This window comes from Schistocerca americana, chromosome 1, assembly GCF_021461395.2.
Source record: "Schistocerca americana isolate TAMUIC-IGC-003095 chromosome 1, iqSchAmer2.1, whole genome shotgun sequence".
In the NCBI taxonomy this organism is placed as follows: domain Eukaryota; kingdom Metazoa; phylum Arthropoda; class Insecta; order Orthoptera; family Acrididae; genus Schistocerca; species Schistocerca americana.
In genome coordinates this window covers 1,157,441,951-1,157,461,148 of record NC_060119.1, presented here as the reverse complement: position 1 = coordinate 1,157,461,148, position 19,198 = coordinate 1,157,441,951, and the positions used below count along the sequence as shown (strand labels likewise).

The 19,198-nt window shown below is 41.6% G+C and overlaps 1 protein-coding gene across 2 annotated transcripts in view; it reads right to left on the bottom strand.

The window, feature by feature from the left end:
• LOC124619502 (short-chain dehydrogenase/reductase family 9C member 7-like) overlaps positions 1-18,068 on the bottom strand; it is a 175,574-nt gene extending 157,506 nt beyond the window's left edge. For both annotated transcript variants that reach the window (XM_047145939.1, XM_047145928.1), the window contains exon 1: positions 17,935-18,068. In XM_047145939.1, coding sequence (XP_047001895.1) covers positions 17,935-17,951 — 17 coding nt within the window. In that variant the 5' untranslated portion in view covers positions 17,952-18,068. The remainder of the gene's footprint in view (positions 1-17,934) is intronic.
• Positions 18,069-19,198: the final 1,130 nt, after the last annotated feature.

The window sequence follows — 19,198 nt, the reverse complement described above, 5'->3', positions numbered from 1 at the left end:
GTCTAGAAGGAGGTTCGGCTGGCAGACATCCGGCAGAACTGCTTCAAATGAGATACACACAAAAGGAAAAAAAATTAGACTTTGTCGCATTTCTCTGGATTTTGCACGAGTTATTACTAAAAGTACGGGACGACAGGACAAAAACTACTTTATAGTCAACAAAATATACAACAGGAGTACAGGTCTGGAAAAAGATCGTTTGACGTACTCTGAGCCGGCCGTTGTGACCGAGCGGTTCTAGACGCTTCATTCTGGAACCACGCGGCTGCTGCGTTCGCAGGTTCGAAACCTGCCTCGAGCATGGATGTGTGTGATGTCCTTAGGTCAGTTAGGTTTAAGTTGTTCTAAATCTAGGGGACTGATGACCTCCGATGTTAAGTCCCGTAGTACTTAAATGGTTCTTAGTGATTTTGTATGTAAAAGGTGGAGTGGTTCCCCCTGGGAACGGAACTGTGTAGCGCGCGAAAAATGTGGTTAGCATTGATAGAAAGGTGGAACCAAGAGTCAGTCGGGGACGAGCTACCAAACTATCAACTGCTCATGTAAAACTTGTGTATTGTGCTGTTTACGAGGGAGGCTTTTCCTGACGGTTTCCAATGCCTCGGATGGATGAATAAAGAATTGGATCTATTCTGAAATTGGTATTTATCATCGCCTCCAAGAAATGACAGAGTCCAGCAATTCTACCTGCAAATCCACCTACCAACATGGAATCGCCTCCACGTCGCGCAATCACTGAAAAGAACCAAGGAATTATAGAAATGTACATTGAAGGATCTGCTCATGTGGATGATTTATTTGTTTTCAATAATAAGGTAACCAAAAGACTGTTTATGAAAACTTGCCTTGATTTATCCTTTGTCACATTTCCACTTAGGATCCTTCCCATGTTAAAGTGATTACCAAGTGTCCTTATTGAAAGAACATTAAAGCTCAGTGTTTTACTAATTAATGCCACTTGAAGATAGTAAGAAGAAACTAAGTTAAAGTTAATGTAGCAGAACTGAGTAATATAGTAAATTATGCTTGCTGAAAATAATTTTTCTATTAAAAGTGCTTATTAATATTTTGTTGCCAACTTCTAAAGTGAATGTTCTCAAATCTGTGGCTTATAGAGTTTTGCAAATTAAATGATCACATCACCGTGCAGTCTGTTGAAAATCACCCAAAGGTGAGCTATTGTCTTATAACCACATCAAGTTGTGTTCTACTGCAGTAAAAGTTGAGAACTATTACTGTTGAAAGTTACAGGTTCATGTTTGTTAAGGGCTAGTTTCTTTAGTGTATTGAAAGTGTGTTTAGTTTGCTCTGCTACAGTGGTCAAGATTAAGCCCCTCCCCTCCTCCCCCCCCCCCCCCCCCCCCCGTTCATTAAAAGTAGTTCAAATGCAGAAAGTTACTTAATTATAGAAAGTTTTAATTACTCTTGCTATTCAAGTCAAATTTTGTACAATATTGGGTTCCTCTTGTCTATTGAAAGTGCATATTAATAGTGTAACAGGTTCCACAGTTTGTCTATTGTGCTCATACTAGATAACGATTAATAGAAAGACCACTATCTATGAAAACAGTAATTTCTTTATTCGAAAGACAGTGAGAAGTAATTTGTTAGTGAACTCCATTTAATTTTCATTCTAAGTAAAAAGGTGTTTAGTAGTGACAGACTTAATCTATGCATAATAATTAATTTTGCTGTGAACCATATATATCCAGATTTCATGTCAGACAGGAATATGTTTGAAAAAGTAATATTGAAACTATGTCCAATTTATGATTCTAAAGTGCACTGTAATAGTAATATTATTGAAACCACTCAGTTTGACCAAGCCTCGAAAGCAAAAAGTGGATGTCATCATCTGTTGTACTTAGGTTAATAGCCTTGTTCTTCTATAACTGTTAACACTTTCAAATGGTTCAAATGGCTCTGAGCACTATGCGACTTAACTTCTGAGGTCATCAGTCGCCTAGAACTTAGAACTAATTAAACGTAACTAACCTAAGGACATCACACCCATCCATGCCCGAGGCAGGATTCGGACCTGCGACCGTAGCGGTCGCTCGGCTCCAGACTGTAGCGCCTAGAACCGCACGGCCACTCCGGCCGCCTGTTAACACTTTCACTTTCTTTAACGGTAACATCTGCTAGTGACAGAGTTCATTGCACTCCCGTGTGACAAAGTATAGGCTGTGTTTGCCCATTGAAGTTACTTATTTTCAGTTTCTTGAACAAGAATGTTACTCATTCTTATGCCTAATTAGGCTGGCGACCGTTTTTTATCATCATTTGGACACCGTGGATAGGCAAAATATTGTTTGTTACTGTTTAAATATTTACGTAATTCTGACTTTCACTTCCGATAAGCCACCCCCGTTAGGTAAACCGCGGTCAACATAACAAAATTCCTTTCAGAGGGTAACACTGCTGTGTTGCTTTATACCATAATTGCTTTAACAAGATAGTTCTATTTTCCGATCTGCTTCGAACTTTAAGGTTATGGTATAGCAGTACCAGGCGGTAGTGTTATAAGACAACATATAATATTTTACAGTGACGAGAATGAATCAGCAAGGCAATGGTTGACCTGAGTGGAATTGTGGGATCGTGTGAATGGTCATGTACTCCAGACAATGTGGAGAGGTTTTCTGTGAATTTAATGTATAATCAATACTGTGTCTAGTACAAACTGTTTTGTTGCCAAGAGACCTTTCTCATCGTTTTTGTTACTGAATTAATTGTGTGACACGCAGTTAGGAACTACAGTACAATGATTCGTGTACCTTGGGAGTAAAGCTCCCCTTTTTTTCTCCTGTCGATTCTCATCTTTAACCTCTTTTCAAGACCGAGCGAGGTGGCGCAGTGGTAGCACACTGGACTCGCATTCGGGAGGACGACGGTTCAATCCCGTCTCCAGCCATCCTGATTTAGGTTTTCCGTGATTTCCCTAAATCGTTTCAGGCAAATGCTGGGATGGTTCCTTTGAAAGGGCACGGCCGATTTCCTTTCAAATCCTTCCCTAACCCGAGCTTGCGCTCCGTCTCTAATGACCTCGTTGTCGTCGGGACGTTAAACACTAACCTAACCTAACCTAACCTCTTTTCAAGACACTCTCCGTTCCGGTAAGTGATAGAAAATTACTACAATGAGCTACGTATCGCTTCCGCAGGGATCAAAAAGACAAGGTTAGACTAAATTAAAGCGCGCACAGAGGCGTTTAAGCAATCCTTTCCGCGCTGTGTACGTGAAGGTAACGGAAAGAATCGGTAACAACTTGTATCGCGGGAAGTATCCTCTGCCAAGTAGTTCAGATTTTTGCAGTGTGTGCATGTAAATGTACACTGAATAACATGTGGGGTACAATGAAACCCTGTGTAATTCACTTCTCACTTTTTACCTCCTTTCCCTGACCACCATTCTTATAACTACAGTCAGGATTTTGTCCAAATTGTAAGCGGGTTTTTGCTCCTTCTATTTTGTCCATGCTAACTTCTGTATCTGAGTGAATTCCAGTCAATATTCTCAGAAACGTTTTCTAAATATGCAAATGGTATCTGTGTAGGTTTTTCCTTTCTTCGATCTGTCTCCTGAGATAAGTCGTAATGGTTAGTACTGCTTCGCATATTCTTGTATTACACTGGAACCTAAGCTTCTGTCTTTCCGTAGATAGCTCGTGTTAGTGTTTTGCAATTATACTTGTTGTTCTGACAATTCGCTAATAGTCAAATAACTTGTGGGAATGCACCGATTCCAACAGGTGCACACCCTGTAATTTTTCAAGGTAAAACGCAGCAAGTAAGTGTTGTGCAAAGGAATTTAAAACCTCGGTTTGCACATCAATTGAAATAACACACACACACACACACACACACACACACACACACCGAGAACACTAGCACCACCACAAAATCAAAGATGAACGGCGTCAGGAATTATTGATGAAAATTAGTAACCGACCGATTAGGTTGCATCGAATCAGTCCTTCGGTTTTTTGACAAGGGAGAGAGCTAAACTCCACGCAGAATTTAGGGAAAAGCCTCGATTTATGAAGTTACTCGCTAATTTAATTTCTCGTGCTTCCATAATAACACTGTCCCAGCAGCTGGAAGTGCATATCAGAATCTCCATAGGAGATTCCGTAGGATGATCGGTGCCAAGACAATGTTCCTCCGTAGCAGATTTGCTCGGCTGTCGTAAGCATGTATGACTCTTATGATCAGTACACCGGTCCTCCATGGTCCTGATAATCTAACCAGTATACGACACGCCACAACTGCAAGGAATGCAACAGACGCCCTTCTCAGTCAAACCAATCCTATATGGAACCTAAAAGGAACCTAACCTTAGGTACAGGATGTGAAATCAAACACCTTTCAGCCGTCTAATTTCCAAACCTATTTTATTTGGCTACCAGTTTCGGCGATTTACTGCGCCATCTTCAGGCCCCTGACCGACGTGTAGGAAGATTCCAGCCTCGGTTCTGGTCAAAACAGGGGCCAGCATTCAAATACAGGTATCTGTAGCAAGCAGAAATTTACAGGAACCAGTATTTTGACCTGAACAGAGGTTGGAATCTTCATACACGTCGATCAGGGGCCTGAAGATGTCGTAGTAAAAATTGGTAGCCAAATAAAATAAGTTTGGACATTAGATAGCTGAAAGGTGTTTGATTTGATATCCTGTAGCAAACAGCCGAGTCCTGCAACTATGTCTGAAAAGATGGACATACACAGAACTAATCCTAGATGGTGGCCGGAAAACACGTTGCACAACATATTTCCGCAAAATGGGACCCATCCTGCTAGGAAGGTTCCATGAGTAAGGCAGAAACGTCGCAGACTTTGGTGCCACCTTCATTGACTCGGTGCACTGTTAGCCGATAGCACACCGCATGTCTGATATGTCTTTCACTATAACCATTCTGACGCAGCTGACACTCTCTTGGTCTGAGATGACGTGGGACCTGTGATCCAAGGTAGAAAGTACCCATTCACGCTGGCCGGATGGTGACAACTATCAGCTTGTAGATTCGTCTTGTGAGTAGGCTTCCAAAAAACGTTATGCCCAGCGTACCCGCAGTCTTCCTCCTGACTAACACCTTGAAGAAGAGAGGGCAGCCATTCTTTTCCACCACAATAGTGGAAAGAATATCCCAGTGGATCGGAATCAGGTGCTCTAAAAAGTCGTTTAAAATCTCACTACCATAAGTCCAAACAATGGAAGTATCGTCTAAATATCTGAAAATAACGAAGCCACCGACTCCAAAGCACGTTCGTCGATGTCTTCCATAAACAAATTGGCAATAACAGGTGACAATGAGCTTCCCATCTCAATTCCATCTGTCTGCTTATGGTATTGGTTATTGAATAAAAAGTACCACGAACAGCGCTAAGGGAATTAAACTCCGCATTCAGTGCAATGGGCGCTATCAAAAATGTCACATTTCTTCACTCACTGGGGAAAATTTTGGAATTTAACTCAGATCATTATGCGCAATCTGGTAATCGCGAAAAGTATATTTCCACCTTCCCTCTTCCTTCTTGCTAAATATTTTTTCTTTACACCAGGATTCGAACTACCATTTCCACAATTTAGTAATTGGGAACATTGTGACTGTTTACCGTTCGGTGTGCCACCTCTCTAAGTGTCCATGAATTTCGTAGACGCAAGTATCATTTTAGGCAAAACGTCTCATTTTTATGTACACTAATTCTTGTGTCATTGTTTGCTCAGAGTGGGCCGTGTTCCTAGCGCCAACGAAACATTGACAGAGGTATTTATAAACGGAAACATACCGACTGTTCCGAAACATGAGTCACTAATAAATGAAATTTTCACAGACGCTTTGAATATTAATACTGATAAATTTGCCATTATCCAGTGTTAACGAAGGGTGTGCAATGGGCGTATTCCGACTTCCACAGCGGCATCGGAAGCACAGTTGATTAATCCACGCCGAACACCTGCGCACCTGTCAGGTCTGTAATTCCTGCGGGCGTGTCGGAGCGCATTGTACGCGCTGGCAGCTGAGGCACTGCTGCCGACGCACCTTGGACCCAGTGAAATCACTTCTAATAAACAACAGATGAAAAAAAAAAGAGAGAGCTGATGATTCTGCAAGATGTCTCAGCCAATGCACGTAGCTAATGCATTTTGATATGACAGATCCGTCAAGCGATGATAAATAGTCAGTAAACAGTGCTTCATATACTAAAAGAGACAAACATTATACAAGGGAAGGCTGGTATGGCAAAGAAGGAAGGAACAGCTGCACCAGCGGTAAAGGTGTAAAAAAATTAAAGAGAGTAGGACACGGAATGTAAGAAATAAAACTGAAGTTAACATTCCCTCAGGCAGCCTTTCCTTGGGCTCTTGGGAAGATGAATTCAAAATAAATCTAAATCTAAAATAAGTACTCTTTTAAAATAAGTACTACATAGACATTCCTTTGTAACAGAAATAATTTCTTTCTTATTCCAGTGCTAAATATTAAAAGGAGAAACAATTCATTTCGATTTAAGGTAATTTCTGAGATCTTTGTGAAAGCAGAAGGAGCTAACCTACTGTAGTGTTCTAGGTACAATAATAACGTGCTGTCTGTTAAACTGGATGGAAGAAATGAAATTATAAAATTTCTGTTTGTTTTGAATAATAATGGAAACTTTTAGTTCTACAATTTACAAAGTATTTCACATCACATTGGAAGAGTTTGACAGAAGGTTAAGAAAAATATCATCCCATTTTATTCTGACGTGTTAAACGTAAGACACTATTCGTAAAACCTGGAATCGTCTATTGAAGGAAATACGGCGATGTATATGGTTTTTAAAAAATTTTAAATGTCTTGATCGCAACAAAAAATAAAATTATAGCTTGCCAATTTCTGGTTTCGGCTGACTAACAGTCATCCTTAGATAATGCTTACTAAATAATCGGTGCCTATATATAAAATTTTGACCCAAAACCATGGTTACTAAGTGTAACACAGGTCGCTATTACTAAGCAATCGAAACCTAACTACAGTTTTGGCTACACCATTGTTATAGACGGTAACAGGTCAGTAGTGAAAAGAGGGTATTTCACTGGGGAAGTTGTACGTTACAAGAGAAGAAAACTCACCAGTAAGTAGTGATGTTTTAGAAAGAATGCCTTGGAAGTGGTTGAAAATGGACTAATATTATTAAACTTTATGAATACACATGAAAAGGAAAGCGCAAATTTGTGTCAACATGAGTTAGAACCATCACAACTGTGTCAATGGACATTTATTACGTCACGGCCGGTTTTGTTCAATGAACATCAGATGACACTGCCAACAAGGTGTGTAACTAACCTTCATAGAACACTTTTAGCTGTGGCACCTGATGATATTCACTGAAAAAAGCAGCCGCGACGTAATAATTGTACGTTTATAAATTGTTGTGGTTCTAATTCATCTGTGGAGCTTAAGGTGAACAAGATTACAGATTTGTTTGTGATACGAAAGAAAAATGTTCTGTTAATAAAGTCACGTATAATTCGTACAGTTGTTCATTATATGCACTACCGCTGGAACAGCTTAAGAACTGCAGCAGTTAATTTTAATCGTACAGTCTTGTAAAGGTTTACGAGGTGACGCGTTGCTGTTTCAATTTGATGGACTTCGTAACTCAGTGCAGAGATGAAACGCAGTTTTGTCTTCAAATGTGAAGCAGACAAGTCGACAATCACCTTTACACCTTTAGCAAGTACGTGTGTACAGTAAATCATAACATGTGATGTGCTGTAGCAGTATTGTATTTGTTGTTAAGGTAGACCTTGGGTGAAATTTGAGCGCAATTAGATGGAGATTGAATCCCAAAAGTTCGTAACTCCAAAGTAGGAATAGCCTTCCACACTGACAACACGTTAAGACCTAACGTGTCACAGTATCCAACACAATGAACGTTACACAGAAACAGTAATTCATAAAATCGCATTCGGAGGATGCGATAACTCCTTATATAGGACAAACTGGTAGAAGTTTTAACATTCGTTTTAGAGAACACATTCACATCAGTGATAATTGTAAATCGTCCTTTGTATCATCCTGTGCGAACCATATTCGGGCGACTAAACAGAAATTAGTTAACGTTGAAAGCTCTTTAGACATTCTTCATATAGTAGGAAAAGGAAGGGAACTTGACTATCTACAAGAGATCGAAATTTATAGGGCATTTCGAGACCAGCCAGAATACGTTTTGGAATGAACAGACTGACCTTAAAAATACGAAATTCCTGGTCTGCTTCAGACACATATTATAATCTAGTGTTAAGCCTGGTAAATATTCTAGACCACGCTACGCTTATTACTAATTCACGCCTTTCCTATATTTATGTATTCCTTGCGCTCATTTTACGTACATGCACCGCTAAGTTTTATTCTTCTGTATTTATATTTTTGGACATTTGACCTGATACTCCCTTTATATTTTTTACCTACTTTTATTCTGTATTAACAGTCTCATTTGTAAATTCTGTTCTTATTGCACACATATTTCCGTCAATTTTCTCTTTTCTACACACAGATTTCACAAACAGCATGATATCGACTCCATATATATCTTTGGACTCCATAGCTCATACTCTTTGTATATATACATCTTTGCGCCTTTATGACCCAGCTACCATGCCTACTACATGTAATTTAAACTTCAGTGTTTACATCATTATTTCACCAACCCCATACGGAACAGCAGATAAATTCACAATACCTCATGCTACTGCATGTCACAGCTTTTTATTATTGAGTGTATTACAACATCCCATGTAAATAGATTTAAAATTTTCGCTTTCAGCGTTTGGCAGTTTCATAATTACGTGTGTTATATTTGACAACTGATTGTTTTTAGTATGATTAAAAATGACCACATGTCAAAATTGAGCCCGCATCTCGTGGTCGTGCGGTAGCGTTCTCGCTTCCCACGCCCGGGTTCCCGGGTTCGATTCCCGGCGGGGTCAGGGATTTTCTCTGCCTCGTGATGGCTGGGTGTTGTGTGCTGTCCTTAGGTTAGTTAGGTTTAAGTAGTTCTAAGTTCTAGGGGACTGATGACCATAGATGTTAAGTCCCATAGTGCTCAGAGCCATGTCAAAATTGAAGTGGCAATAAATATAGTTTCATCAGCGAAAAGCGGAACGATTTCATTTCAAAGTTTCACGAAGGCTGTGGACCCAGTTATCAAATTTACATATCAGATACATTTATACTATCTACAGCTAACGTTTGGCGCTGAAGTCCACATTCCCATTCATCTCGCTTCTGTAATCGTATACATTGTCCCATGTTCATTTTATCTACCTATTATGATACACCATGGGCAAAAATTTTGCATTTGGACTCCTTTGTTGCCCCTGTCAGTTTGGTATCCCATGCGGCCTTGTGTCGCTCTGACATCGTAAGTCTGCCCTGGGCAGAATTATGGAGCGTTACGACAGTCTAACTGGAACGCTCTGCTACTGTTCACGGTCTACGGTAATGATGCAACAGTTAGCCCCCGCCTCCCGCTGTGTGTCATGGATCCCTGTATTAACCATGATTTAAACTGAAGAAGTCTCGACCGCAAACCACCTCTATTTTTGTGGTTACAAGTTTCGGTCACTTACTGACCATCTTCAGACCCCATACCATGTTGACAGGCGGTGGCGGTGAACGGAGCAGGCGTTGCGAACTCCACGATAGTCAACTGTCCGTTCACCGTCACCGCCTGCCAACATGGTATGGGGTCTGAAGATGGTCAGTACTGACCGAAACCGATAACCGCAAAAATTAAGGTTTCTCACCGTCGAGACTATTTGTGTTCATTTAAAGTACTAAAAAAAACCGCTATTCTCCACGAGAAATGTTATCAAAAATTACTAACCACAATTTACCACGAAACGCTTGTAGCGAGAGTACCCACCACAACATCCAAATCCACCAAAGTAAACGCAAAATATACCTATTTTAAAAAGCACATAAAAATTCCCTTGACACCTCCCTGGGAGACAGTCTCCTCTCCTTCATAATCATGTAAGTGTAGACGAGACATGACTTAAGTTCAGCGATACAGTATCTGACGCAGTCGAGCGATTTATACCAAATAAATTAATAAAAGATGGAGCTGATCCTACACAGTACGCAAAACACATAAGAACACTGTTGCAGAAGCAACGAGAAAAGCATACTGTATTCAGAAGAACGCATAACCTCTAGGATTTAGTGTGGACTTCAGTGCGAGATGCTTTTAATAGCTTCCACAATGGAACCCTTTCTCCAAATGTGACAAAAAATCCAAAGAGATCCTGATCGTGTGTAAAGTGCACCAGCGGCAAGGCACAATCAATACCTTCAGTGCATGATACCAATGCTAATATTACCGATGAGAGCGCCTCTAAAGCAAAGCCATTGAAGACGGTTTTCAGAAATTCCTTCACCAACGAACCGAAGTAAATATTCCAAAATTCGAATCGAGAACAACTGCCAACGTGAGTAGTTTAGAAGTAGATATCCTCGGTGTAGCGAAGCAGCTTAAAGCCTTTAAGAGAGGCATGTTTTTCACGCCAGATAGCATTCCAATAAGATTCCTTGCAGAGAATGCTGATGCAGTAGCCCCATACTTAGCAGTGATATACAACCGCTCGCTCGACGAAAGATCCGTACCAAAAGACTGGAAAGTTGCACAAGTCACACAATACCCAAGAAAGGAAATAGGAGTAATCCGATGAATTACAGACCCATACCACTAACGTTGATTTGCATCAGAATTGTGGAACATATACTCTTATACTGTGTTCGAACATCATGAATTACCTCGAAGGTAACGGCCTGTTGACACACAGTCAGCTCGGATTCAGGAAATATTGTTTTCGTGAAACACAGCTACCTCTTTATTCGCACGAAGTGTTGTGTGCTATCGACAGGGGACCTCAAATTGATTCCATATTTCTAGATTCCCAGAAGGCTTTTGACACCGTTCCTCACAAGAGACTTATAATAAAATTGTGTGCTTATGGAATATCGTCTCAGTTATATGACTGGATTCGTGATTTCCTGTCAGAGAGATCACAGTTCGTAGTAACTGACGGAAAGGCATCGAGTAAAACAGAAGTAATATCCGGCGTTCCCCAAGGAAGCGTTATAGTCCCTCTGCTGTTCGTAATCTACATAAGGGATTTAGAAGATAATGTGAGCAACCCTCTTAAATTGTTTGTAGATTATGCTGTCACGTACCGTCTAGAAAAGACCAAAGATCCAAACCAATTGAAAATGACTTACACATGATACGTGAATAATGTAAAAAGTCGCAATTGTCTCTTAATAAGGAAAAGTGTGAGGTCATCCACATGAGTACAAAAAGAAATCCATTAAATTTCGATTATATGATGCATCACACAAATCTAAAGGCTCTCAGGTCGACTAGATACCTAGGAATCAGAATTACAACAAAGTAAGTTGGAACGGTCACATAGATAATGTTGTGGGGAAGGCAAACCAAAGACTACGTTTTATTTATCGAACACTTAGATGGAACAGGTTTACTAATGAGACTGCCTACATTACACTTGTTCGTCCTCTGCTAGAGTACTGCTGCTGTGTACGAGATCCTTACTGAAACAGTTCAAAGAAGGACATCACATTTCGTACCATCGCGAAATAGGGGAGTATATGTCCCCAAAGTATCTGGACACCTTGTAACGCCGGAAATGCATATCCTCCTATTTCCATCTGTTGTACTATTATTTTTTTTCTTGTTTTGTTACCTCAAGATATGACATTTCTGTCTCTTTATATATTGTAATTGCTTTACTGTTTGGATATATATATATTTATGCACTTATGTCGATGTATAATTGGTTTGTTTCGTAAATATTATTTGTATTTTTACGCTGGGTCTTGCCTAGGGAAAACTGCTATCGAACGATTACGTCGATAGGTCGTGTGAAGAATCAAAGTGTGTAGGATCTTTGGTAGTGTTAACTCTGCCGCGTGGAGCGCGGGCTGAGCAGTGAGAGTCTGGCTGGAGTAGCGAGTGGAGCAGGTGTGTTGTGAGAAGCTCCCGCGAGTTGCCGCGCTTTCGGGGTTTGGCAGCATGTAATTGCGCTCGACTCGCGATGATAGTTTCTGACATGGTGTCGCGGACGGGAAGCATTAGCTGGCGCACATCAAGAGCCCGTTTCGCCTGGTAACCGTGTCGAGAAGAAGGCGCGCCAACATCCAGCTTCTGCAACAGCGACGGCCGACAATGAGTAGTGACTGTCGCCACCTCCTCGATCGACGGCTTCAAACCTTCAATCAACCAACAAGGAAGACTAAAAGCACGTAAAGTTTCAGAACTGTATGGCAGACCTCAGCTTTTCAAATTGTTCCATTTGCCTCGCAAAATTACAGCAACTTAGCATGAACCTTTGTTGCTCATTGTCCCAATTGCATTGCCAAGAAGGGTCCCTTCCTTTTCCGAAATGAACCCGAGTGTCGTTGAAATTCAAACGCCAGCATTAAAATAATATGATTAGATTTCACTGCTTTAATTTCAAAGTTCAGTTAAAGTCTCAGAGCTGGCTACAATATTCAGATTACACAAGCACGAATTAAGAGTGCGAGCTTTGTTACCGTATTTTAGCTTACCTGTGACTGCAGCTCAGCTTGGTACGTACTACATTTTACTATTGTTAATTGTTCAGAATCATTTAATTCAAGATCAAAGTTAAATCTCTTATTTCTAAATTGCGTAGATTCAAGTAGCTTTTGAAACGATTGTTGAGGTAGTCCAAGACTAACTGTATTTTACTGAATTTCGATGTGCTTCAGAAAGAAAGCTCACTATTAACTTCAGTCACTAAATTAACTTTCGATTTTCCGGTTTTATTAATTCTTTTGCTAAATTAAGTCAGGGTGTAGCGAAATTTATTACTTCTGACAAACTTTCAGTTTTCACACTACACGTGTCAACCTTCAGTTGCCACGCTTCTAGTGCTAATTATATGTGTAATAATCTTTCTTTTTCAGTTACTATAGTAATTGTCCTTAGGACTGGCGACCGTGATTTCCCCCAAATCTCAAATATCTAATTACCGCTAGTTAATTGTTAACGTAACGGCCGCACATTTACTTTCTTTACTAACTTTACCCCTTTTCAAAATTAATTTCCACCAGTTTCATTTGCATTTTTCCTTTCATTTAGATGTAACCCTTTCCTCCCTCTTTACCGACAGGTTAACTTCGGTGACGATTGCTTTTCCAAAACTCCCATTAGGTACACGCGGTTTCATTTTTCACTGTCATTAAGGTCGATAAGTGAGGGGGGAGGTTACAACCTGACCAAAAATGACTTACAAGTTCGTGGCGCCCTCCATCGCTAATGCTGGAATTCAATTGGTGTTGACAGCTTCCACTCTCACAGGCGCACGTTCAATCACTTGCGGGATTGTTTCTTGGGGAATGGCAGCCCATTCTTCACGGAATGCCGCACTGGGGGAGGTATCGATGTCGGTCGGTGAGGCCTGGCACGAAGTCGGCGTTCCAAAACATCCCAAAGGTGTTCTATAGGATTCAGGTCAGGACTCTGTCCATTACAGCGATGTTATTGTCGTGTAACTATTCCGCCATAGGCCGTGCACTGTGAACATATGCTCGGTCGTGTTGAAAGATGCAATCGCCATCCCAGAATTGCTCTTCAACAGTGGGAAGTAAGAAAGTGCTTAAAACATCAATGTAGCAGGCCTGTGCTGTGATAGTGCCGCGCAAAACAGCAAGGGGTGCGAGCCCCCTCCATGAAAAACACGACCACACCATAATACCACCGCCTCCGGATTTTACTGTTGGCACTACACTCGCTGGAAGATGATTTCATACCCACACCCTGCCATCGGATCGCCACGTCGTGTACCGTGATTCGTCACTCCACACAACGTTTTTCCACTGTTCAGTTGTTCAATGTTTACGCTCCTTACACCAAGCGAGGCGTCGTTTGACATTTACCGGCTTGATGTGTGGCTTATGAGCAGCTGCTCGACCATGAAATCCAAGTTTTCTCACCTCCCGCCTGACTGTCATAGTACTTGCAGTGGATCCTGATGCGGTTTGGAATTCCTGTGTGATGGTCTGGATATATGCCTGCCTATTACACATTACGACCCTCTTCAACTGTCGGCGGTCTCTGTCAGTCAACAACGAGGTCGGGCTATACGTGTCCCTTCACGTTTCCACTTGACAATCACATCGGAAACAGTGGACCTAGGGATGTTTAGGAGTGTGGAAATCTCGCGTGCAGACGTATGACACAAGTGACACCCAATCACCTGAGCACGTTCGAAGTCCATGAGTTCCTCGGAGCTCTCCATTCTGCTCTCTAACGATGTTTAATGACTGCTGAGGTCGCTGATATGGAGTACCTGGCAGTAGGTGGCAGCACAATGCACCTATATGAAAAACGTGTGTTTTTTTGGGGGTGTCCGGATACTTTTGATCACGTAGTGTATGATAAGCGAGTTGGAATGGCAGTCGTTAAAACAAAGGCGTTTTTGTTGTGTCGAGATCCTTAAACGAAATTTCAGTAAGCAGTTTCCTCCTCTGAATGTGAAAACATTTTAATGTCGCCAAACTACATAGGGAGAAATGATCACAATAGTAAAATAAGTGAAATCAGAGCTTACACAGGAAAATTTAAGTCTTCATTTTTCCCAAGCGCTGTTTTAGGCGGTACAGAAATAGTCTGAAGCTGATTTGAAGAACCCTCTTCCACGCACTTAAGTTTAAACTTCAGAGTAGTCATGTGGATGTAGAACAACAGTATACAGTGATTGGAAGAAAGTACAGGTCATACCCATCTACGAGAAAGGTAGCAGAAGTGACCCACAAAGGTAATGACTAATATAATTGATATCCATTCTTCGAAGAATCTTAAAATATATTCTGAACTCAAATATCATATGGTATCTTGAACAGAATAACCTCATCCTTGCCAAGCAGCACAAATCACGAGAACATCGGCCATGCGAGAACCCAATTCGCGCTATTGTCGCAAGACATCCTGAAAGCTGTGTGTCAATAAAGTCGGTAACGGCAGTATTTCTCCCTTTCCGAAAAGTATTTAACTCAGAAGCACCTAAGGATTATTAATTTAAGTTCCATGAGGCGGGTTATCAATCAAAATTTGTGAATGGACTGAGGACTGCTAGGCAGACAGGAGGCAGCATGTTATGTTAGATGGAAAGTGATCGACAGAAGTAGAAGTAACTTCAGGCGTGCCCCAACCAAGTATGGTCGGACCTTTGCTATTCATGTTGTGTATTAATGGCTCTGAGCACTATGGGACTTAACAGCTATGGTCATCAGTCCCCTAGAACTTAGAACTACTTAAACCTAACTAACCTAAGGACAGCACACAACACCCAGCCATCACGAGGCAGAGAAAATCCCTGACCCCGCCGGGAATCGAACCCGGGAACCCGGGCGTGGGAAGCGAGAACGCTACCGCACGACCACGAGATGCGGGCCGTGTATTAATGACCTGCCAGACAGTATTAATAGTAACCGGAGACTTGTGTAGATGTTGCAGTGTCGTTAATGAAGTACTAAAAGAAAAAAGGCAGCACATATATGTAGTGAGATTTTGATCAGCTTTTAAAAAAAGTCCAACAGTGAAACTTGCTTCATTGGCGTAGCTAGGGAGGTGTGGTCCTCACAGTTTTACAGCTCCGTGGGTGCGAAAAAACTTGATAGATTCTCTAGCAGAAGTTGCAAAAATTTTTTGAAAACCTTATGGTATGCATATAACAATGTGACGAGTATGGTGGTACGACTGTAGTTCTACAAAGGCTGGAGTGCATTCAGGAATTCAAGCAAGAATTTTTGAACTTAAACCTAAGCAATTATTTGCACTCTATGCGAACCACTCTCTCAATCTGTGTAGAGTACAGGCTTGTACAACGACTTAATTACGTATAACTTTTTTGGGACCTTAGAAATGTTTTACGCTTTACTCAGCTTCTAACTATGATTTTCCTCGAAACTGTTGGCGTTACGTTTAGGAGACTTTCGGATACAAGGTGTAGCGCTCACTACGAAGTTGTTAAGCCTGTGTTTCAGTGTTTTAGAAAGAATATGAATGTTATTGAGGAATTGTCTGATTCGTTGGAAACTATAGACACCAAGAAGCTGCTCAAACTCTGCTGCCTACAGTGTGTGGTTCCTCGTTTTCGTGTTTTTCGGTGTTTATGGAGTACTGCCTTAGAAGTAGTCTGCGATGCTCTTAATTATTTGAAAATTCTTGGTGTCAGCTCCGGAATATGTGTTATTATGGTGAGAGATCTAAAGCTCATCTTGAAAGACAAGAGAAATTATCCTCTTGACGAAGCACTTACATTTGCGAAGGACACAAGATTGGCGTTCCTGTGGAAATAAGTAGAACTACAGGAAGAAGGAAATGGTACCTGGAGAAAGGCTGCAGACAAGACGTTGATTTTACACCAGGAACTGAGAAGGTCAGAGTGCATGGACAGGTCTCTACAGGAAATACCATGAAATGTGTGTCAATCATTTTGTTATTTTAGAGCCAAGCAATCTGATTAAATTCTAGAAACGGAACTTCCGAAGACGGCAAAAAGTTTAGTTGACAATTATGACGAGAACTTTGAAGATAGATCCTTGCAGAAATTCCAAAGAAGTCGTCGAAGCCCCATGCCATGGACCGCACTTTCGCCGGATCTGACGTCCCCGGATTTCTTTCTGTGGAGAAAGTTGAAGTATATTTGCTATCATGATCCACCGACAACACCTGACAACATGGGTCAGCGTATTGTCAATGCATGTGCGAACATTACGGAAGGCGAACTACTCGCTGTTAAGAGGAATGTCGTTACACGTATTGCCAAATGCATTGAGGTTGACGGACGGCATCTTGAGCATTTATTGCATTAATGTGGTATTTACAGGTAATCCTGCTGTAACAGCATGCGTTCTCAGAAATGATAAGTTCACAAAGATACATTGGAACAACCGAAATAAAAATGTTCGAACGTACCTACGTTCTGTATTTTAATTTAAAAAACCTACCTGGTACCAACTGTTCGTCTAAAATTGTGAGCCAAATGCAATGAGTCATATGTTTGCGACTATTGCAGCGCCATCTATCACAAAGCGAAACAAGTGGTCTAACTAAAACATTCATATTTCTTTACGTACTACACGAATATGTAATAAAAATGGGGGTTCCTATTTTAAAAAAAAATGCAGTTGATATCCGTTTGACCTATGGCAGCGCCATCTAGCGTGCCAATCATAGCGCCATCTGGTTTCCCCCTTCAAGCTAGTTTCGATATTTGGCCCGGTCACGATCAATAGACCACCATATATATATAATTTTGAAACGCGCATATATATATATATATATATATATATATATATATATATATATATATATATGCGCGTTTCAAAATTATGTAAGGTGCAAACCGAAACAGTACTGAATCTCAAACTATCATCAGTATCAGTTGGACAGCGTAGTAGTTGTGCTGTATTTAGAGTGACACATTCATGTGATGTGGATGTATCACAGTTTTAGTCTAATGCAATCATTAAAGTGTCGCAAAATGGGATTCCAGATACGACAGATTGATACTTTGGATATGTATCACAACAAGTAATCCGTTTGGAGCAGAAAGTCGCTTGCGTAAAATAGGCTTATCAGTATATATCCTGAAGTTGAACTACAATGTCTGAAACGCACGATGGTAATATAAACGAAGAACGTAAACATTGACTGGATTTGATTTGATGCACTCCATCTTTGTTAGAATTTAAATTCCGAGTGTGAACTAAGGAACTACTTGAAAAATTAGTTTTGTTACACCTGCAAGACGCGAGAGGTAGTCACCACGTTTCCAGTTTCAGTCACGACGTCGTTAGTAACCCGCAGGTGGCGTTAGTGTGGGTGTGGGTCGTACCTCAAGTAGCCGATCATGGTGCTGGTGCCGGTGCAGCCGCCTGCCGTGCGCTGTGGCGAACGCGGAACTGCGGTGGGAGGTGCGGCTGGGTTCGTTCACTCCGCAGCCAGCCAGCTGCCCGCGAGCGCCCAGACTTCCCGTCAGACCAGTCCCGCGGCCCGCAATCCGCCAGCCAGGGGCCGCGCTGCCGCGGTCGGCCGCCAGACGCGCTGCTGCGTCGCGGCTCCAAGGTCACCCGAGCAACCTGAAGCGCCACTTGTCGCGCAGCAAACCTCGCGCCTACTTTCCGGCTGAGCAGCCGCGTATCCAGGGTTCGTGTCCGGGAAAGCGGACAGCGCTCAAAGATTGGCTCAGTGTCTCCTTCTAGCCGGCCGGAGCGGCCGAGCGGTTCTAGGCGCTTCAGTCTGGAACCGCGTGACCGCTACGGTCGCAGGTTCGAGTGCTGCCTCGGGCATGGATGTGTGTGATGTCCTTAGGTTAGTTAGGTTTAAGAAGTTCTTAGTTCTAAGGGACTGATGACCTCAGATGTTAAGTCCCATAGTGCTCAGAGCCATTTGAATTTGTCTCCTTCTACCAAGGAGTGAAACTGTACGATAAACTGCCCGAGGAGATTAAACAGATTACTAAAACGACCTTATTTAAAAAGGCGATTAAAAAATTACCTGTTAGTCAGTGCATTCCATGTTGTTGTTATGGTCTTCAGTCCTGAGACTGGTTTGATGCAGCTCTCCATGCTACCCTATCCTGTGCAAGTTTCTTCATCTCCCAGTACCTACTGCAACCTACATCCTTCTGAATCTGCTTAGTGTATTCATCTCTTGGTCTCCCTCTACGATTTTTACCCTCCACGCTGCCCTCCAATGCTAAATTTCTGATCCCTTGATGCCGCAGAACACGTCCTACCAACCCGTCCCTTCTTCTCGTCAAGTTGTGCCACAAACTTCTCTTCTCCCCAATCCTATTCAATACTTCCTCATTAGTTATGTGATCTACCGATCTAATCTTCAGCATTCTTCTGTAGCACCACATTTCAAAAGCTTCTATTCTCTTCCTGTCCAAACTATTTATCGTCCATGTTTCACTTCCATACATGCCTACACTCCATACGAATACTTTCAGAAACGACTCCCTGACACTTAAATCTATACTCGATGTTAACAAATTTCTCTTCTTCAGATACGCTTTCCTTGCCATTGCCAGTCTACATTTTATGTCTTCTTCACTTCGACCATCATACAATGAATTATTACTTAGAAAACTCAGA